The 21,906-nt window shown below is 42.6% G+C and overlaps 2 protein-coding genes across 9 annotated transcripts in view; one reads left to right on the plus strand and one right to left on the minus strand.

Annotated features, from left to right (window-relative positions):
* The window catches only part of AMN1 (antagonist of mitotic exit network 1 homolog), a 27,062-nt gene extending 16,014 nt beyond the window's left edge, over window positions 1–11,048 (plus strand). For 3 of the 4 annotated variants that reach the window (XM_056339708.1, XM_056339711.1, XM_056339710.1), the window contains 3 exons: window positions 1,816–1,872; window positions 4,884–4,995; window positions 5,668–8,468. In XM_056339708.1, coding sequence (XP_056195683.1) covers window positions 1,816–1,872; window positions 4,884–4,995; window positions 5,668–5,741 — 243 coding nt within the window. In that variant the 3' untranslated portion in view covers window positions 5,742–8,468. Of the gene's footprint in view, window positions 1–1,815; window positions 1,873–4,883; window positions 4,996–5,667; window positions 8,469–10,467 lie in introns of those variants that run through there. The other variant, XM_056339709.1, reaches the window with a different exon arrangement.
* Window positions 9,453–18,084, minus strand: ETFBKMT (electron transfer flavoprotein subunit beta lysine methyltransferase). 5 transcript variants are annotated; one of them, XM_056339705.1, is made up of 4 exons: window positions 17,934–18,084; window positions 14,813–15,260; window positions 11,077–11,219; window positions 9,453–10,355 (listed from the first exon to the last, which is right to left on the minus strand). In XM_056339705.1, exons 2-4 carry the CDS (start codon window positions 15,133–15,135, stop codon window positions 9,991–9,993), a joined length of 831 nt encoding a protein of 276 aa, XP_056195680.1. In that variant the 5' UTR covers window positions 15,136–15,260; window positions 17,934–18,084; the 3' UTR covers window positions 9,453–9,990. The 5 variants fall into 5 exon arrangements, with proteins under 5 accessions (XP_056195680.1, XP_056195681.1, XP_056195679.1 ...); XM_056339706.1 differs by lacking the exon at window positions 17,934–18,084 and adding an exon at window positions 15,576–17,499; XM_056339704.1 differs by lacking the exon at window positions 17,934–18,084 and adding an exon at window positions 15,535–17,499.
* Window positions 18,085–21,906: the final 3,822 nt, after the last annotated feature.

Raw genomic sequence — 21,906 nt, forward strand, 5'->3', positions numbered from 1 at the left:
ACAGTTTAGTGCTCTGCAAAATGTGTTGGCAAAAGCAGGAGTGTTGCAGGCTAGCTAATTGATCTGTTCAGACACCTCTCATGCAGAGCAAAGCTGGGTTGCTCTTGTCTGAACTGCTGGTACTGAACTGCTTGTACTGAGCTACGTAAGCCTTTGCTAGAGATGCATACAGAGTTTGGTAACAGCTAGTCTTACCAAGAAGCTGACGTGTTTGTGGCTTGGTACTAACTGCAGGTGGTTTATCCCCAACACAAGAATGTATCCGTAGATGACAATGAGCAGATGTGGCATTACAGGCAATGCACATAGATATTCAACAGAATAGGAAACAATACTGCAACACTGTAATAATAATATAGCAGCGGTTACTGTAAGCTTGTACAGGAAAGTGAGAGGACTCTGTTTTAATACAAAACTGTTTTCATGCTCTCATGCTGTCATAAACATGCTCACAAGCATCAAGACAGTAGCATTGAGATGGTCTTTCCAGTGTTCAGGCACCAACCACACAGTCTGGTCCAGCTTTGTTTTGATGACATGGAGGATAAGGGACACAGGCTATCAAGTCTCTATCACTTTACTCTGATTGGTCTTAGGTTGGTGACCACGGACTGGTTTTGGATATGCCATGTCATGCCCTTTAGGCACTGACAGTGATTACTCTCCATTCTGTCCCACCCATAGGAATTAATAGAATTTACTCATTTACTGCCCTTTGTGTCCTGGTCTAGGTGTCTTAAGGAACTAAATGTGCTGTCATCTTGAAGACCTGCTAAGCTAGGTACTAACAACTGCCATTCTTACAGGCCTTTATGTGCCTCCATGCTAGGACGTTCCTGTCCATTCTCCATTCACACTGATCTGACCCTTTCTATTACAATTCTGTACAGTAGGCTTGCAATAGAAGGCCAGAAGGCATTAAGACAATCTGTGCAATGGGAATAATCAAATCTTTAAACAGAAATGAAGTTTGTGGTCCCTGGATTCTAGTTGTCAAGTTTGTCTGAGCCTTACTGGGAATATTCGGTGACTGCTATTCCTGCCATCTAGTATAAGTTCTATGAAGAAACTTGTGTCATGCATCTGATACCCAATCCAACTTTTGAAGTGGCAAGGAAGCTTAATGCATTTGCTTCCCAGAAGCAAACTAATGAATTGGCCTTTCTTGCCTTTCTAAGGAAAGTTGTATCTTGTCTCTCTCCTCTCTCTTGCTGGTGATTATTGCTTCATGGCTGTCTGTAGCCAATCACTTCGATAAACATTTTAGTGCAGTGTATGACGACTACTGTAAGACTGCTTGTTTGAGGGATTTTTGTCTTGTGTAACTGGTTTGCTTTAGGATAAATAAAAGTAAGACAGCAGATAAAAGACTCCTATGATTACTTTTTTATTTCCCTAGCCCAGGAAACTTCCTTCAGGGACATCTCCAGCAGTCATGAAAATAGGAGACAAATTGGTCTAGGTAGAGATCTTATAAATTAAAAGTGCCATGCTCTGACCCTAATAGCATACCTACTGTTAAATGAGACAAGGAAGCTGCAGAAATAGCAGTTACACAGTTGAAAACATCTGGATAGAAAGGCAGGCTGGATCTCGTAGCAGCAAAATGTAGCAGTGTTTAATAGACTGAAAAAAACATACATGGATAATTTTCTCTACAAGCTTAGTTGGGAAGAAAATACTGTGATGCTAAGTTTATTCAGTGACTGCAGGGAGCGAATAAATTAAAATATTTTCCCCACACATACAAATAGCTGTGTTTGAAAAAATTGAGCTTTCGCCTATTGTATTAATAACATGGTTTTTATTCTCTAGGTAACAGATGATGGCGTTGTAGCACTAGTGAGTGGAACGTGTTCAAAGAATTTAAAGGTAACTGCCTTAACCTAGTAACAAAAAAATGAACAAAAGCAAATACCTGCATTTTTAAATTATCTGTGCTACTTCTGAGGGGTGGTTTTTATTGACTGATTTTTGCTTTAGTGGCCCTAATTTTGGTTATGAATTGAGTATTTCCTGTCTGTGGCAATGCCCCAGACCAGCTTTTTGATAACCTCAGTCTTTTCAAGATGGATTTTCTTCTGTTGAATGTAGTATGCTTCTTTTAACTGACATTGCTTTAGACAGCTGTATAATAAATGCAAATGAATGCTTAACTTTTTCTCTTGACTTCTTTGGAGTTATTACTTGATTCTGTTCAACACTGAGGCAGAATTTGTAATATGGATAATTTCATGGATTTAAGACATCAGTTAGCACCTCCACATAGGTAAATCTCTTAAGTCATGAAAACAGAGTTGTCTTTGCGTAAAGATTCTGTAGGCACAGAGACAGTGCTAAAAGGATGGAGAAGAAGCATTCCATACCTCTTACCATAAATGATCTTGTACTTTCTCTGTGTGTGTGTTTGCTTTTGTAAGGGCTGCTTCTGGATCCAAGCTGTGCATCTAGAAACTAAGATGGGAAACAAGCCATACTTCTGCTAGTTTTATAGTGTTTAATAGAAAAGCCAACACTAAACAAAATACCAAATTTGGATCAACTGACAGTATTAATAACCTGGAAAAAATAGATCTGATATTGTTGTATTTGTAGGGCAAACAATTAGGTTTTGTTTTCTTTTTTTCCAGCTGACTTTGTCTATTTTGGACAATCTTTTTTGCCTTGATAAGTCTTGTGGTACAGATTAAATTATTATTTTTCAGACCATAGCAATGAGATTTTATATATATATATATACACGCACTAGAAGTTACTTGAAAATATCTTTGTCTTTTAGTTGGTTACACGTTTAGCTGTAGCAAAGCATTGTTTCCAGATTTTCTAAACAACCATGAGACTATGCAGATAGTCTTTATAAGACACCTCTTGTGTCCAGCCTACAAATGTAAAGCAGCGTGTATCTCTGTCGTTTGGATTGGGTCATTCAGAGTAGGTAACTCTCAAAAGTCTTCAGTATCTGTCTTAAAACACAAAGTTTTCATAACTTTATTGTAATAAGTTTTAGGTTTGTAGTTGAGTAAGGCAGGGTTCTGTAAAGTCCCTAGAGGGTTCCTAGAGGGTTTTGAACTATTTTCCAGCAATGCTGGCGTAATTACTCTGTCAGGATTATCTGCTCTTTTCTGTATTATTACTGTCCAGAGTTTGCAGAGAATTGTGTGCTTGTGTGTAAGCTCTTTTTCTTCAAGCCATAGAAATGCAGTTCCATTTATTCTTAGTAAAAATTTCCAGCTTACAAAACGTGGCTTTTGGTGTTTCCTGGTTGCATTGCTGTGGTTGCTATTTCATTGAAGGTGCACAGGTTTTCTTTTGTTTGTGTGTGCATGGATGCCTGTGGAAGCTGCACTAGATCAGAAACAAGTTAGGTAGCTTACATAAGACCTGCTTCATCTGTAAGTGTTCGAGAAAGTAATATTGAGGTAGTGGGCTTAGATTTCAGAAGAACCGATGGGAAATTTCAGTCATGACAGACTGAATAGTGATACAGATTTTGCTTGTTTGTTTTCATGTGCTCTGTACTTGCATCCACTTTAAAGGCAATGTATTTAAGTGCTTTTGCATTTTGTTTCTGGGGTGGGTTGTTTTTTTTTATATTCAGGGGACACAGTCTGTGCAGTTTTAATAAGGCAAAATTTAATTGGTTTGTGTGGAATGGCAGTTTTAAAAACAGAAGTTGTGTTCTGTCAGTATGAACAACTAGAACAGTTTAGGTCTCTTGGTTTACAAGTAGTAAGGAAAAGAAATTTAGTAGACAATATGGAATTATTTGCTAGAATCTCTTCTTCAGTGTAACTCTTCCTTATCTGTGTCACAATCCTCATACCTCTGCTTGATATCATCAAAGTGCAAATTTATAGACAGTGATCTGATGACAGGTACATGGTGAAAAAAGTAGGGTCTGAAAATCCTCAAACTGTAGCTAGCAGGCAGCTATACACATCTTCTTACTTCAGAGGCATTCAGATTCCACATTTCACTTATTAAAATGAGCTAAAAACTATACATATATCAACTTTTGTATAACTTGGTTCTTTGAATAAAGTTCTTGTTTTCTGTGTCATCATGCTGTACAAAGTTGAATTTATTACAAAAGGTCCCTTCCATTTCTGTGCTCTTTGAAGATCCTTGGAGTTTATAATTTGGAAAGGCACTCTTTCACAATAAAACAGTGGGTTTATGGGGTTTTTATTTTTAGCCCAGGATCTCCAAAGTATATTTTCCCAAATGCTATTTTCATTAGGTTTGATCATCTCTTTTCTAGATTTCTTCTTGTATGTTAATTTATTGATATGTAAGGCAGTTTAGAGGGGAAAAGAAAAAGTTGGTAATCTGTTAATTTATTCTGAATTTATTCTTTCTCTACCACATATGACTGTGGAGAAATGAAGAAAACCAGTTTAGTCTAGTCTTGGAAGACATTCTTAGACTTCTTTTAGGAACTATGTAGACGGGTAGATAGATATTGGGAACTTCAGCAGAGGCTCATGAATCCTGCCTTTTGGGGAAACCCCAGAATTCAGTTTGGGTTCTGTTTTCCTGGACAACAAATTGCTAGAAGAATGTGTGTCATAGAAAAACTGAAGGGACTCCAACACTGTAGAATCTCATTGAAGAGTTTTCTCAGTTGTCTTGAATAATATGTGTTTTGGGAAAACTCAGATTTGTGTTTCTAGTTTTGACTCTTCATAGAAAAGCAGTCTTATTTTTCCTGAGGGTATTTTCCAGGTCTGCACAGGACCACATATGAGGTCAGTGCACAGAGGAGTAGTAAGTCATAGTTTCTTCTGGGTGGCTATCTCTGGAAATGGTTGGGCAAAGGAAAGCTCAGCCTCCAAAACTATGGGTGCTCTGACAGGCTTTTGTTACTGCTGTTTTCATAACAGGAGATCCACATGGAGCGCTGTGTGAATCTGACTGATGTTGCTGTGGAAGCGGTCCTTACTTGTTGTCCGAAGATACACATTTTTCTGTTCCATGGATGTCCATTGATAACAGGTAGGTCAAATCATGCGGGCAGTAAGAAGAGTAATTACTATGTCATAGTATCTTCTTGCTCCCTGGAAAAGAACACTCCACTTTTAAAATAATCTCAAACAAGTAAGAACTTACCAGATAAAATTACTCATACACTGAGATTTTCAAAGCGAGGTGAGAATTTTGCTTTGAAGAAATGGTGACCTTCAGAGAGGGAAATTTTTGTTTTGGAGTTTGAAGATTTTTTTTTTTTATTTACTTTTTTTACCCCTCAACATGCTGATGAAGATCCAAAGTTGATGATAAAGACTTCAGAAAAATATGTTAGCATCTTAAACTCATACTCTATTTCAAAAGTATGGAACAGCATCCATTCAAGAAAGAGTGGAATGGATGGAATAGAACTAGGGAGCCTGAAAAAAAACCAACCCAGACTTAGGAGAGGTTATGATCTATCTGTCTTGGGTTTTTTGAGTTCAGTCGGTTGGTGATGCTTTACATTTATGTGATTGGAGAAAGAACAGAGTGGTTTTGAGTTACTAAAGGTATATCTGAAGTGTGATACTGTAGTAGAAAGATAACCATAAATGGAGATATATAATTGAGGTAAATATTTTGTTGTTTACTTAATTTCCAAACACTACCTGTATATATTCTTAATGAATAACAAGAAATTCCTTTGGGTTTTTGCAGATCGTTCCCGAGATGTTTTAGAGCAGCTAGTCATATCAAACAAAATCAAGCAAGTAACATGGACCGTTTACTGATTTCTTTATCGTTTATGTATGAGTGTAAAGTTTACAGATGGAAGAGGTCTTTCAGAAAGCAAGCACCCTGGAGAAATAGCTGGTGACTTTTGTACCACCAGCTTGCTTCCCTCGTTGTTCCCACCAGAGGTCTCCGTCACCATTCCAGTCCTGACCTGGGCTTCCCCACTGTGTCTACTCAAAGCCTGTCGTGTCTTTGCATCGCTGATCATACTTAATTAAGAGGAAAGTTAAACCATAATTAATGTTACGCTGTAATTGCTCAGCCTCCTTCAAGTATCCGATTTGGCTACTAAGCATCTTTTAGCATCTGAGCTACATACACAAACCCAGTTTAAGTAAATCTGGGCTCTGAGTTTGTAGTCTGAAAGGGTAGTTGCAACTAAAAGTACCAAGACCAAACATAGTGTTAACACTTGTGAGGAAGTGTCTGTAAAGTTGGGACTTAAATCTGACAAAAGTCAACAAGCAGAACTGGTGAACGGAGGTGGCATTAACGACAATGTAAATGCATTTTAAGTAGTAACAGTCTCCTTTCACCGTGTACTTTTGCTAGGTCTGGAAGAAAAAGTATAGGTATCTTTTGATATTACTGATGCTGCAGGTTTCTGATTTTATTGACCATCAAAAACTTGCTGGATTTTCTTACATACAAAACTACAGTCTGTGAATGTGTCAACATAAACTTGCTTTGAAATTGTGGTGTCTTATCAAATTTCAGAGTAGTAGCGATGACCAATAAAAGAATCTTATGTATGGGCAAATAATTATTTGCTCTGGCTTTTGCGTATGTTTCTTCATGAAAATCCTTTTAGAGGGCAAAACACTGGTCCTCGTAAGCATAGCTCTGAGTGAGTAGGACCAAATTTCATGTCTGAATACATGAATCTCAGGATGGTAGAGTTCAGCAGATATGTGTTCCACTGTATGTGGTTTATTATATTTCCAGTGCTGAAAATAACTATTTATATATTGCTCCATTGTAGTCGTATTAAAGAACAAAAGTAATTTACAAGTGTAGAATGAGTTTATTACGTGATGGACCAGTGGTATCACTACAATTGTAAGTATGTTCATTAGCTTTCTTGAAACAGCATAACCTATAGTGAGACTGATTTCTACATGCAACTTTTTTAAATGCTAGCAGTTTAGCATACAGGCAGGTAGCACGCTATGTTTAGCTAGGCTGGTCTTACATGGGTCTGATGACCTTTAGAAACCCATGAGTTTAGGCAACTATAAGGAATATGTTTATAATTTAACAGTTGTAGCCACACTTATTTAAGTGTTGCAGAAATAAACCAGTCTTCTGCTAATCTATTTAAAGTTCAGGTCGAATTGCAGGGAAGATAATAGTATATATGTTTCATCCAGTAATAATGAAGGGTATTACGATGTCTGATAATAATCTCTGTTCTTCTGTTATGATATGGTTTATGGAAGAGCAAGCCCATTTAGAAAACTTGTTCAAGTCTAACTGAAAGCATAATTTTCAAACTGCAGTGCCTCAATCCCTAAGTCTTATTGCATGCAGTACCATGGCTCAGCCCAGTGATGAATGTGTTCCTATGATAACGACAGGTATAGCTGCACCAGTACAAACCGTTCCTGCAAACAGGAGAAGCTGATTTTGCTACATTAGCAACTAGCATCTGAAGGCTTTAACTATAGCAAATCCTTGGACTAGATAGAGGACTAAGAACCTAATCTACCATGTTTTATTGGCTTTTTTGGCTAAAGATCAGTTTAATGTTTTCCCCTATGGAATCCCTAGTATCAATCAGGGCCCATCATTCCTTTGAATTCTTGGACATATGTGGGAGATATGTTTGTTTTGTGTTATTTTTTCATATTGATCCAATCTAGCTAATTAGGCAGCAGCCATGACACGCTCAGTAGTTGTCGAATAAGTAAACATAAGGATCAGGCTGCCAGCCCTGGTTTCAGGAAGGGTGCCACAAAAAGAGTAGGTAGAATTGTAAGCTAACTCAAGTGGGGAAGGGGCCTCGGGAGGTTTCTAGTCTAACTTCCTGCCCAAAGCAGAGCCAACTCTGAGCTCAGACCAGCCTCATCAGGGCTTATCCAGCCAAGTCTTGAAAAACAGAAGATGACAGAGCCTTCACAAGCTTTTGAAGCAACTTCTTCCACTGCTTGACTGTATTAATGGTGGAAAATGTTTTCCTTCTATCCTGTTTGACCCTATTGTGTTTCAACTTACACCCTTTCTCACTGGAAGAACCTGGCTGTCATCCTGACAACCTCCTCATAGGTATGGGCAGGCTGCTCATGGGTCCCTTGAGGACTTCTCTTTTCCAAGCTGAACAAGCCCAGTTCCCTCAGCCTGTTATTGTAAGACATGTAACTGTAACATAGTGCGGTGATGGTCACCAGACTCTCATCTCAAGTGCTACACACAGAAAGAAAATCATAAATTAAGATAATGTAAAGCAGCTAAAGGTGCAAGACAGTGCTACTGCTAACCTCACTGGCAAAGTGAGATTTTTCCCCTTGCTAATGTAACCTTGGATTTGTCATGGTGAAGGAAAATGCAGCTTACACTGTGTCCTTAAACATGCATGTCTGTCTTCTCCTATAGCCTTTTCTAAATGTGTAACAGTGGTATAGCTTTACCTTGTGCTTAAAAATCTGTATAACACTGTAATGAATTAACACTGTATTTTTAGGTTTGGAAGTTTAATATGTCACATTAAATCCTTCACCGTCAGAGCTTGAGTCTGCTCTTACGTGTTTATTACTAGCATAACTCTACTGGAATATTGTTTTGATTCAGGTTGTGTCATGGTCATTTTCAACAAAAATTTACAAGCACTGGGTGAAGTCCAAGAAGAACATCATATATGCACTTACCACTTTAACAATATCCAAACAATACAGAATATATTGTTGTAAATTGTTGAGCACTGCACAATATTCACATATTGTTCTGAAGATTAAAGTTTATAAGTCTTCTGCTTGGATAGTTCTGAAAACTTGTTAAATTATATTTTATAATCATGTACATCTGAATGTGCCTCTAACTCTCCTACTTCATAAACACCGTGGTTTTCTGAGTGAATACCACATACTTTTTCACATTTATAAGCTCCAACTACATCACTGGTATTTGGATAGCTGTAGGTGCACTGTGTTCCATTCTGCAGTTACTCAGTTCCCCATTGCTGCTTGTTCAATACTTAACTGCTAAAGGTGACAGTTCCTGCAAGACTGGCCTGAAGGTGTCGGTTTCTTCTTCAGATAGCTGCATTTACAGCCTTGTACCTGCAGATCAAATTTTCCTCTCTCTCTTGTGTTGTTTTTTGGGGTTTTTTTGGTTTTGTTTTTTTTTTTTTTTTTCCTTTTACCTTGCAGAGGGTTCTTCCTTGACAGATGTAACTGAAAGTGATTCTGGAGCTTCTTGTGTGGCATCTCCTCAAGAGAAGAGAAAAAAATAATTGTATCTGACTTTTATTCCCTGTTTTTATTTAGATACTTTCTAAACATTACGGAAAGAAAGATTTCTTCATCCCTCACCAGCTTCCTATGATGGCCTTTCTTACCCCTGCAAAGTTAGGGAATGCGTATCTAGGGGATAGTTACCCTGTATGTATTACTATTTAGTCACTTTCCACTTGCTAAAAAGTTTTCCTTTGGCTAAGTTCAAGAAGCATATTTTAGATTTTGTTGCAAGTCCTAAATAATCACTCCAGCAGCTTCCAGAAGGAGTAAATTTTTATTATAGAGGGGGAGGGGAGATTCAAATGGGTTACGTTGACATTCAGAAGAGATATCCAGAAAAAGAGCAAGGCACTTTGAGTGTAATATGAGCTAATAATCTAGTGGAGAGTTTTATGAATGTCAGCAACAATTTTCTCTGTAAATAAGCTGCAAAACTGTGCAAAAGCAGTGCAGTAATCTTTCAGCCACCACTTTCTCCCCACAGCAGTATGCTGGATGTCCAAAACATTTCACAATACTGTCAGAGAGGAAGACATGAATATGCATGAAAAACACCAAGCATGCAAAGTCCTACTTGTCTTTGGATTTGCACTTCAGTGCAGGCCCCTTCGAATACAGTTTACATGTAGTTTTTACCTCAAATGGAGCAAAAGTCTCAGTGAGTATGACTGGAATCAGTACAGTAACCTACTTGGCATCAACAGATATCTTCCATATTTAATTGCCATTTTCATTTTACATACTTACAAAAAAAAGCCAACCAAGTGAGACAAAATCCATTTGAAAGCCAGCTTCAACAGTTTTCTAAGCTATTTGAGGGCTGATAACTCCAGACAACACTTGATGTTAATCCATAGTTTTCTTGTCTAGTGTATTCGGGAAGTGAATATTCTATAACTTTGTGCAACTGACTGCGAATGCTGTGGCTTAAAAACTGATGCCTGCCAGGGTCACCGATCAGCACTTCAGTTCGCTGTATCCTGATGCATTTCCTCAGCCAGTGGTGCAGACCATCTGCAAGCTGCTCATCATAAAACATGTCCCCTAGAACAATGAGGTCCCAGTTGCCGGCCTCTGAATTAATTATGTTCTTAATGGTGATGGGGAAGGGATTCAGGTGATTCAGTTCACAGTTCAAGATCATTGCCATTCCTGCAACTGAAGAAAAAAAGTCAAAGTTAAATTTTAGGATTCTGCCATTCAGCCCCCTTACCAATTTCCTTGGCACATCTTTCATCTCTTATTAAATATTTTTGTTTATCCTATCTAGGTACTTCTACAGTTTTCATTAGAGGTCAAAATCTGGCATAAAGTGGCCGAATTTTATCCTTGTTGCACCGTCACGCAGGGAAGAACTATTCCTGGAATGACACCAATGGAAACCAATCACAGAATCAAACCAGAACATCCAACTGCCTTAATCTATGGGCATACCTCCTCCCTAACCAATCAGTAAATAAATTATGAATAAATGGAATTCACAAGTCAATTATGGGAAAACAAAGTCTGGTGGGAAAGGTAAAATCTAGGCCTAACTTAAACATAACATTGGAAAATGCAGGAAAACACTATGGTCCTACGGAGAAGCCAACTTGCCACCTGCGCTTGTGAGTTCTCTCCCAAACCAGCTGTGATGGTGCATAGGCAACACCTGATGGAACCGTTGCTGTTTGTTCCTTCTAAGGAGCTATGGAGGGTTACTCGGTGTGAGAGAGGATGGTATAACCCAGCTTCTAATACTGGCAAAATCCATTCATCTTTTTAGCATTCTTAGAACTCTGAAACCTGAATTCCTCCCAAATATGGAGGGGAGCTTGTATTAAATGTGCTTTAAAAACTAAGAAATATCTGTACACAGATGAAAAAAAAAAGGCCTTACTTGGGTCAATGTCATTAGCAAGGACTTGCGATGCACCACTCATCACAGCAGCTATTGCTGTTGCTCCACATCCACTTCCAAGATCCAGAACCGATCGTCCTTTAACAACACGTGGATTATCTAAAATATACCTGAAAGAAAACCTATTAAAAGCAACGAACAAGATTATGCAAATTTTTCAGTTTTGCATTACACTGCATAAGACTTCTTGTCACACTTGCAATGAAGCATGGTATCTTAAAAACACTATTCCACAAGTGCAGCTGGTACACAGCTCCATATTTGTCTCTGCTGATATAAAAATCAAGAGCAATAGTCTTTCTCCCCTCTCACCCGCCCCCCAAACAAAAAGAAAACCAGCCAAGTAAGCAACACCATTTCAATCAAGCTCACCTGTCAGATAGAAGCTATCTAATAAGGTAGATTATTACCAAGGTGACTAAAAGGCTTGGCATCAAGAAACTGGAAAGTAAGGATTTGTAGAAATAAAAAGCAATCTGACTGAAGAAACATGAAAATGTATTCGCAGTGAATGCTGCGTCCATCAAAAGGCAAGGCCTACCCATTCCCTAAAATACTGCTTAATACAACTGCTTGGAAGAAAAGGAATCTCTCCTCTTTCTTTTCCTGAACCATGCAGACACAGATGCAAATAGTTCTAGTCTGCTTAATATTGTTCCTGAGTAGCAAGAAGAAAATGAGAATAGAGCAGCAGTGAGCAGAAAGAGTATCTTCATCCAGTTGTTGGCACCTGTGAAGAGGAATCAGCAAGTAAAAACCTCTAGGCTGGACATGGAGAACTGACAGAAGGCAAGCAGCACCACAAATCATATAGCCATTACTGAGGGTTCAGAACTTTTAAGAATTGCCTTGAAATTCCATCTTCTACAACAGGGAAGACCCTAAGTGGTGGGGAGAGCCCTAAGTGACACATACTACTGCAATTTGCTACAAATTTACTACCGATTGCCATAACTTCTGTGAAAGTAGAAACAGGAAAGGATTGTACATTTGTGTTGTCTTCTGGCATGGAGGGTGATGGCTGACTCTTCACGCAGGGCTACCAGTAAGCACAGCTTTTGCAGGTGGGTGCCAATGCAGAGAACTGTAATGGAAACGTTAAGATTGATGTAAATGGTGAATGGATGGATGGAAATGCCTGGGCCTAGAAGCACCAACAGGAATGGCAGAAGGAGACCTAACAGGAATGTCAAGTGTCAATGGCACTAGATCCCAGCACGTCTGCACACAGATTCCTAGGAGCCCAGACTGGGAGAAAAGACGACAATCTACTCTCAAACTGAACGGTTCAAGCCCTTAAGAGATGACAGCAGGAAGGCTGAAACCAGGACTGAAGATACAAAATAACTAGATCAGAAACCCAGGACACAGGAGGAGGGCCTGTGTTAAAGAAAATATATTTTGAATTAAGAAAGTTGAAGTGCTGAAGCTGCTAAATGGCAGAGCCAGGCCTCATCCCTTGGATAGCCTTAATCCAAGGCTGGTTTAAAACGCAGTCAAGCTAATCAATAGGAGAACAGAGAAACAACAGATGATCAATTTGTGTACATAGGTGCTTTCTGAAACACAGATGTCTTTAGAAAAATTAATATAGATGAATAGGAACTGCTTGTTCAAAGACTAAGTGTGCTTGAAGGATTGTGTGAGTTAAAGCAGGCAGAAAGAAGATCATGATCCGAGGAGGTCCTTGGAACAAAGGCAGAGACTGGAACCAGAATAGATGAATCAGCTGGGACAGCGATGGATTCGCAGAACTGGCAAGACCAAAGGAAACTTTTAAAAACTTTGGACAGTGACTAATGATTTGGTAAGTGTGTATGTAAGCTGTGCTGTATCCCTTTGTTCTCTGCCAGTCACTGAGGTGGTGGCCCAACTCTGAGTTGTGATTGAAGCAAGCCTAGTGGTACCCATGTCTGTGTAAATTTTTCCTTAACAGCCTGACATCCCATGCCTCTTGTCCTACACGTCACCACAAGGGATCCTGCCAGACAGCTCGGGCATGCACAGCTCTGTGCTTTTGAGTGGGTGGTTATGAATCCAGTGAGGGAAACTGGCTCAGTTTCAATGAGAATCACCATCTCCCATAGGTCTGGCACCCAGCTTTCTGTTACCACAGTGTTGCAGCATTATTTGGTACTTTGAAGCAGTACAGATGCTCTCTTTTTGGAGGGTACCCGTGCAGGACATTTGTGCAGAGGCTCAGCAACTCAGCTGCTGGGCAGCACTCCCCTGCAGCCATCGCTCCTCTAAGGATACCCTCTAGTTTACCAACAGGACGGAGAACAGTAGTAGTACCTCCACAGAAAGTGCTCCGTTTCCCCTTTCTAGGGACTACGCTTGGATTTTCAGCGACTTTCCAGCAGTAACTTGTGTAGAGCATGACCTGGCGTAATGCTGCAAGTGCCTGGTTTCCAGCTAAACGGTGCTCAAGTTACCACTGATGACTGTGGTGACTTGGGACAGCTGGAGCCAGCGGCATCCCCTGGCACACACGCAGTGCATTACGCTGCTGCTGGAGACGGCTGTCTGCCATGCTCAGTTAACAAGGTATCTTGGGTTACACCAAGAGGAATGGCCTGAAACAGGAGACTCCTGATGTGGAAATGCCAACTGTGCAATGAGCACAGTTACAGAAGCAGAATATTTTCATGCTCCCTTTTTCTTTTTACTTTTCTGAATTATGCAGCTAATTTCTAGCATTCCCAGTACATCAAACAAGTGCACAAACAATAAGTCAATAGAGTGGTAAACCATATGGTAACAAAATGTAGAGATTATCCAATTTAATTATGCAATGTTCAGGAGCACTCTAGTTCATCTACACGGCAGGGTAATCAACTCTCAATTTAACTGCAAGACACATCTTTTTCCTGGTCAAAAGCACCTTCCTATTTATGCTTCTTGCAGAAAAACAGTAAAGCCCCAATTTAGATCCTTCCCTTTCATCTATGTGGGGAACATCTGACAGCTTGTTCTTTGCTGTAACAATTACAAACTTTTTCTGCTGTTCAAAGTGAGACTTTTGATTTTACAGAATAAAAGAACTCTAACTAGTTCCTGGGAATCAGGAACATTAAAGACATTTTGACAGTGGCCAAAATCAAAATGTGGCTTCTGATGTGACTAGAATACAGCCACAAGGCTTGACAATACAGCTGCTGAAATCCTAAATGAGGAGCATGGTTCAGGATAACAGCATTCCCAAGTGCATCAGCATAAACCTACTTTTCTGAATAGACCAGACACACATCCACACTCCTGTCCCCTACAAAAAAACAACAAAAAAAAACCCCAAAACACAAAAAAAAAAAAACCACAGAAGCCAAACCAACCACAAATTACAACAAAATAGTAATCCTCCTGTTTGGAGCAGCAATAAATGACAGAATCAAACACCTCACTAGGTTTCGATGGCAACTGCACAGACCCTCCACAGATCCAAATTCAGCCCCTTTGTCAACACATGCATCACCACTGAAGACAACAGATTCCAGCTTAAGAGCCATAAGTTATTCTATATACAGCAGGGGCTGACACTTCACTGCCAACCAGCAGAGATTGTGTCTCTCCTGTACAAGCAGAGAGGAGTACGAATACTATGCTCTCATACAAAGGCCAATACCCATTGCTAGGGATCACTACAAACAGAGCCAGGTTTGACATCCTGGCCTGTAGCAAACTGGATTTATCAGCTTTTGTGATGCATGCTGCATACCTGGAGAGGGCTTGGCCTCCTGGCCAGTAAATGGCCCAGAATGGGTCCCCATAAGGCCAGAGGTCAGGTTTTTCCTTCCAAAACCTGCAGCGAGGGGTGAGGAGGCGCAGCCGTATCTCTGGCGTGAGATGCCCACTGCTGGTGACCTCCGTGTTCTCCTCCAAAAACGCTCTCACCTCAGGATCCAGAGACTTGCCGGCACTCCAATGGCAGCAGCGCTTAGAGCGCACAGAGGAGCCTCCTCCCCTTCTGCTCCTCCAAGCCTTGGCAAAGGTGTTCTGCCTGCCCAAGAGGAGAAGCCACTTCCAGCTGCAGAAGGCCATGTCTCCCCAAGGACAAACCTTCCCCAGGAGAGCTCAGAGCACAGCTTATCTGAAGCAGGTGATGAGGCAGAAAGCTTGAAACAAACTTATAGGATGATGTTTTTCATAGTGATGGATGGCAATGCCTGAAAAAGAGAACATCATTACTTAAGTGATGTTTCCTCAGTGACTTCAAGGCTGTGCCCCACCAGGGCTTTAGGAAGAGGAGGTCTGTGTGCTGTTGTGTGACCATGATTGTGTGCCTTGCCCCTGCCCAAAGAACCATTGAAGTCTGAAAGAAGTGGTATTTAAGGAAGAAGCTATCAAAGAGACCCATTCAGAAGAGTGCTGTAAACATACCCAGTGAGAAACAACCCGTTTCACAGGACAACAGATAGAGCTAAAAATTAAACATACAACCTTTTAACATCTCCCTCCATCTGCCTTGGACATATACATACAGCAATCTACTGCTGTTTCCAGTTCTTCTATTGAATCTTAAGATTTTGCAGTACTGCTCTGGCATTGCAGGGCCTAAGGACATAGCAAAGGTTATCAGTAGGTTGTTTGGAAGATGCCGTTAATTACAAGTTTTATAATAGTGATGAGTCTTTTATATGAAAGCATCTCTTTAAAGGCAAGCAATTAAAGGATTTCCTCAAAAGACTTTCCTCTTTCTCCCTCAGATTTGTCAGGCTGATAGCTTCCAAAAGCAAAAATAAAATCTCCAAGAACGGATCAGAATACTGCCAATTTGTTGCATTTCCATCTGTATTTTAAAAGTCTTACTGTGCAATAGTTTCACATGGATGCTCTCAGCTGTAGAAGAAAGCAGACCTCCATCACTGTAGCCTACTCCCTGTAATAAACTATATAAACATGCTCCAAGCAGTCCTAAGAGAGAAACTGAATCCAACACAGTTTAAAAAATTAAGCTTTTAAAAGGCAAGACGTTCAGACTGGATGAACTCATGCTCCAAGGCCTCCTGACACCACTTGAGGCCAGTTTTCAGGTCACGAGCAGCAAAGAAAAGGATAATGGAGGATTCATTTAAAAATCAGGAGAATGGAGAGTGGAGAGCGACAGCATGCAGCTGAGGGGCAAATGAAGAGGAGCCGCTTAGCACTTTATCACCATACTGTCCTCACCCCCATCTCTTGCAGACCCTGGGTCTGTCTTATGCTGATCCTGTGAGTATACCTACCAAGCAGCGGCCTGAATCCTGCCTTCCTGCTCAGTTCTCCTCCATCCCTCCCGTAATATTTCCATATATTTTTTTCCTTTCTTATCTTGCTCTCTAATTTCTTTTCTATAGCTTCGACTTGCTTGCTCCAGGGCACAGCTTTTGAACCTCCCTCTAAACTGGTAACCAGAGAAGCATTTAAGGCCTGTGCTTCCACAACAGCAAGAGTGCGACTATGAACAGACACAAGAGAAATGGCACTCTGTTCTGCAATTGCTGTCTCTCTTTTGCAGTGGTTTCCATGAGAAAGCAGAATGACGCACGAAGACAGCTTCAGCCCACCCCTGCCAATTTTTCACAGCAGAATAATTGTGGCCAGTTTGGCCATCCAGGTTGTCCTTAAAAGCTAGACAAAGGGACAACAGGAAAAATATGCTAGTAAAACAAAGTCTTACACTTCATATTTTGTGACTTCAGGTTTTCTTTATTTGTCTGTATCTTTAGTGAAAGTTCTTATGTGTTTAGTGGCATTTTGTTGTGTGCTGGCCCCTGCTTTACATACTGGCTTTAGTTTGGTTGCTTACAGAAATGTTAAGCTGTGAATTTCCTGCCCATAACACTTTGCTGTTTAGGCTGGCAGTCCAGTTAAGTCTTTGTGGGTTTATTACAGATAAATATATGTGACTGAACATTCCGCCTTTTTCCCACATTTGAGAATGCCATTCAGCAGAGTCCATGTAATTAAGGAATGCAGCTAATGACTGCCTGCCTTCTTGAAGGTGGAGCTGCATAACCTTCATCTGCCTAAGGGAAGCATGAAGTTAACTGAAACCCATCAAGAGACATAAATCTTATCAGCTGCGTGCTGGTCTTTCCCCATGAATTGCCACAAATTTAGTAGGGCTGAGGATTCGGCAGCCTGTATACTGCGCTGCCCACCACGACAGTTATTCTTTTTTAATTAATTGTCGGTAGAGAAATATCTGCCAAGAGCTCTGTGCTCAAAATGCCAAACTGGGCTTAGAAGTGTTTAGTGCAGGAAGGTGTCAGGATTGATCCCCTTGGGTTTGACACTGCTGGCCTTCCCGTCTCATTGGGAACACAAACAGGGGCGAGTAGAACTTGGAAAAGGGGACAACACCATGCACAACCCATTTAAAACACAAAACAGAAACAAAACCCACAACAACAAAAAAAACAAAACACACACGCCCCCCCAAAAAAACTCACAACCCCAACAACCAAGTCCTGTGTAATTTAACCCTTTTTTAAAAAAAAAAAAAAAAAAAAAAAAAAGCAGCAGGTGCCTCCCACAGTACAGCCGCAGGGACGCTGCCGGGCGAGGCCGAAGGCTGCCCGCCTCAGCGGGGCAGCGTGAGGGGTGGGGGGATGCCGCGCCCCGGGGCGGCCGCCGCTGCCATCCCGACGTCCCCGGTTCGTCACCCCGGGCTGCCCGCCCCTCTGCAAGGCGGCCGCCACCCCCGCGGGGCACGGTCACCGGGGCCGCCCCCAGCCGCTCCAGCCGCCGCGGCCGGACGGGCCGCCCGCCTGCCCATCCCCCCCTCGCCCGGCCGCACCGCCCCCCGCCGGGGCGGGACCGGGACCGGGGCCGGGGAGCGCCCGGCCTACACCTACCTGCTGCCGGCCGCCACCACCGCTCCGCGCCGCTCCGCCCCGCTGCGCGGAGGCCGGGCTGGGCTGGGCTGGGCTCCCCGCCCGCCCTTAAAGCGGCAGCGCGGCGCGGCGTGCGGCCTGGCCCGGCCGGGCCCGGCGGGGTGCGGGGGCTGTGCTCGGGGCAGCGCCCTGGGCCCGCACCGCCGGTCAGCGTCATGGCGGCTCCCATCCTGCTTCCTTTAAAGTACTGTTTAGAAGACTTGCATCAATGTAAACTAGCTCTGTATTTTAAAATATTAATTAAAAAAACCACCTGGGAAAAGGAGTCACAACACAAATCCTAATTTGACAGCAGGCAACCTGATTTGTTTCCCTTTCCTTTGTGCACCAGACCAAGGCCTCTGTCACAGGGGTATGGCCTAACCAAGGTCTCCCGGTCTCTTTACAACAGCTGCTGCAGGTACCGGGCGCTGACGGACCAGGCAGCGCTCCAGCACCGGCTCTGTCCCCCGGGACAGCCGAACCTGCCTCCCCCCGCATGTCCCCCTTCCCCACGCTGCACCCGCCGCATTCGTATTTCTGCTGCTCTACGGATGCCACTGCTTCCCTCCCCTCCAAACCCTCCCTGCTGCGGGCAGGAGGGAAGGAGCGGCCGTTCTGTGAGCCCCCCTTCCCTTGAAGCGCTGCCGTGCCGGTGCTCGGGAGGGCACAGCTCTGTGGGCACCGGACTACAAGCGGAGGTTCCTCCCAGGCTGCAAAGTGCATTTTCACGAGGCCACGACTGCAACTTGCCGGTGGCTGGACAAATAACCAAACCCTCCTGCATCTCCCCGCTTCCCCGGCCACTGTCCCCCACAGGGCGATCCCCCCAGACAGGGGCTTGCCTCCCTCCCAGGTGGGCCCAGGGCCAGGGCCAAGCCCCTCCTGAGGGTGCAGCCAGACCAGCCGGGGCTGGAGGTGGTTCCTGGGTTCCCTGCTGGGTGCTCCACGCTGCGGCCCCATGGCTGACCCTCTTGCAGGGGCTGGTTTTGCTGCCTTGATTAGCTGGCTTCAGCCAAGGGGGCCTGGAGAGATGCCTGCGGCTCTCCAACAGCTCCCACCAGCTCTCTGCCCCATCTCCAGTCCCATCTGCCAGGATTTAGGGACTATAAACAGCCCCTAACACGAGTGACAAACGTGGTTTTCTCTAGCTACCCCATGGGACAAAGTGTCCCAGATTTCACATGCTGCATTTTGAAAAGGCTCTTGTGCAGTGCCTGAGGTGGTGATCCTAAGCCTTGCAGCACTCAGGGTGCCAGGTTTTTTTTAAAATAAACCTGGCAATGACACATCCAGCCTAAGCCTCGATCTGTCCAAATCTGTGAGGTTACGAGGCCATCTAGTGATCCGCTGGCTTAGTACAATTAAAACGCGCTCTCCGGCGTGTGAAAGCTGCCTGTAAAGCTTTTCCTTAAACCTGGGGGACGTGTCCCGAGAGAAAGCGGTGCCTCCGTGGCGGAGGATGGAGGCGGTGCACTGGGAGGAGGCCAGGACCCAGGCAGAAGCAGGTGTCCACCTTCCACACGGAGGAGCCTGAAGCCCACGGGCACATTAAGCTGTAGGAATACTTGCACGCCTTTTACCCTTGTAAAGCAGGACTCACGCTGGGTCTTTTTAGAAATGATCCCCCAAATTATACAGTGTGAACCTTTGTGGTTTAGACTCAGGAAGGACACTATTTTTCTTGGAGCCCTTAGGGGATCCGTGAAGTTTTCAAGGTCTTGGGTCTTTCAGCACTTCTTTCTGGTCCTCTCCAAAGAGGGAGACATTGAAAACACTCATAATACCCAAAACCATGCATAAAATGTGCAATTCAGGACACAGGTCTTTGTGCCCTCTAGATACTCACCACCACGCTAGGAATAAACTTGGTAATGTAACAGGAAAATCATTAACAACATCAGCTCAGGGTGCTATGTGAGATGTGGTAACAGCTTTAATCACACTGACAGGTGATGATACAGCTCTACCTTGCACATTCTATTTTATGCCTGGAAGGCTCTCAGAGAAATCTGTCAGAAAATCTTTTTCACTTAGATTTCCAGCCTCTTTGATTGAGTATTTTAACAAGTAAGTTCTCAGGTCTAATTTTTCTGAACTTCTGTTACATGGTATTACCTGGTAGCTATGCAAACCTGAGTGAAGTCACTGCTGCCTAATACAGACCAACATCACACTGAGGCAGTTCAAAAAAAAATGTTGCCTGGCTGTTCCCAGCTTAGGGATTGCTTAGGTGAAAAAAAAAGAGAGGTGAAGTCCTTGCTTCCTGGTAACATTGTCTGGGATGTGAAAACCAGAAATCCATTCTTTCTTATTTAACCACAAATACTTACTTATTATTGTATAGACTCCTAGCATGACATAAGAAACTCTGATACCAATGATAGCTGCCATTCCTCTTGTGAAAGTCTGGGTGAACCAGTTAGACTTTCAAGACCTGCTTTGTGCTGATTACTTCAGCAAAGTACCAAAGCCTGTCCCCTCTGAGACAAAATGTTTAATTTCCAAAGGCTTTTTGCTTTAGATGGTGACATCTTGAGAATTTCTGCTGCTCAAATGTATGCTATACTGTGCGGCCAAGTATCGTAACTGTGCTGGAATTTGCTCTGAAGACAAGGACATCTTTGATCACAACATAACATCGATTTGGCGTATCACGGAGGAGTACAACACTCGCAAAATGCAGCTGTAGAATAGCACACGAGGGACTCCCACGTGTCCAAGGGAATTAGTGGATTACTGGCTGATGATACAACTGCCCATGTCTCTGGGGAAATCTTGTTTGAGCCAATTAACAACAAAGAAATGGAACTCCACAAGGACAGAGGGAAGGGGAAGGCAAAGAGGAGCTACCTTTGCATTAGTGAGCCCATGACTCATGAATCCTCACAGATACAAAGGTTAAACTCAAAGGAAGGCAAGCCTGCCATTTGGCAGCCAAGTGATCACCCCAGTTCACTCCTTTTCTTCCAGGTGGTACAGCTGAAGCTCCAGCCCCAGTATCCAGATCTCTTTTTTGTAGGGCCAGCAGCCACAGTTTGCTGTAGTGAAAGGACCTGGGTGGAAATTCACAGAAGGGAAGATGGGTGGATTCAGAGTGCTGCTGACTTGTAAAAAACATCCCAACAACTCTATATCAGCAGTCAGGGATTTTGCACATCAGGATCAATTTGTTGCTGCCCAGAGGCTGCAGAAGCAAGTCGTTATCAAAATGTAGCTGGTGCTAGTACCTAGTAGCTAAGGTAAAATTGAAGGTGGGAGCTCTGGCTAGGTAAGGGAGAAGCAATTCAATCATTCTGTGGTGCCTTCAGCTACAACCCACACCTACTCATTTCAGAAACATGGTACATATTTTGCAGTTGAAGAATAGATATCATAACACAAAAAAGTCACACATTACCTGCAGTATGTCCTGAAAACATTAGATGTGTTTTTCATAGGATTACCTTTCCCTGCTACTTTGCCAGATGCATTAAATTAGGAGCAGGAAGGAGCAGCAGCTGGTAGAGATGAAGGCATGAAGTACCTTCTAGCAGTGAATACAAGAAGGGGAATCTTCAGCTTTTTTTGGGAGTGGAGGTGGAAGACATATTAGGCTCTTGTGCCACTGCAGAATCAGTCTTCCTGATACGAGGAGTCCCTGTGAGAGCCTTGATGGTAAGGCCAAGAAGCTGAAAACTATTACCCCTGAGCTCATTCTTGATTTTTGCCTTTTGTCCATGAGTGCAATTAAAGCATGCTTAGCCTTAGCTAGCTGCTTGTGTTCACAGACTGTTAAATGTGGGAGCATTTTTGTTGCACGGATGAAGACTGGAAAGACACATGGAGTCAGATGGTTTGTGTTTCTCTTTGCCGTGTTGTATGGATACTTGTTTTGATGTTAAAACTACTTTTATGATGCAAAAACATGTTTTCAAGTATTTCAAAACAATGTTCAATTGTATTTGAACAACTG

Source organism: Falco biarmicus, chromosome 5 (genome assembly GCF_023638135.1).
Source record: "Falco biarmicus isolate bFalBia1 chromosome 5, bFalBia1.pri, whole genome shotgun sequence".
NCBI lineage: Eukaryota > Metazoa > Chordata > Aves > Falconiformes > Falconidae > Falco > Falco biarmicus.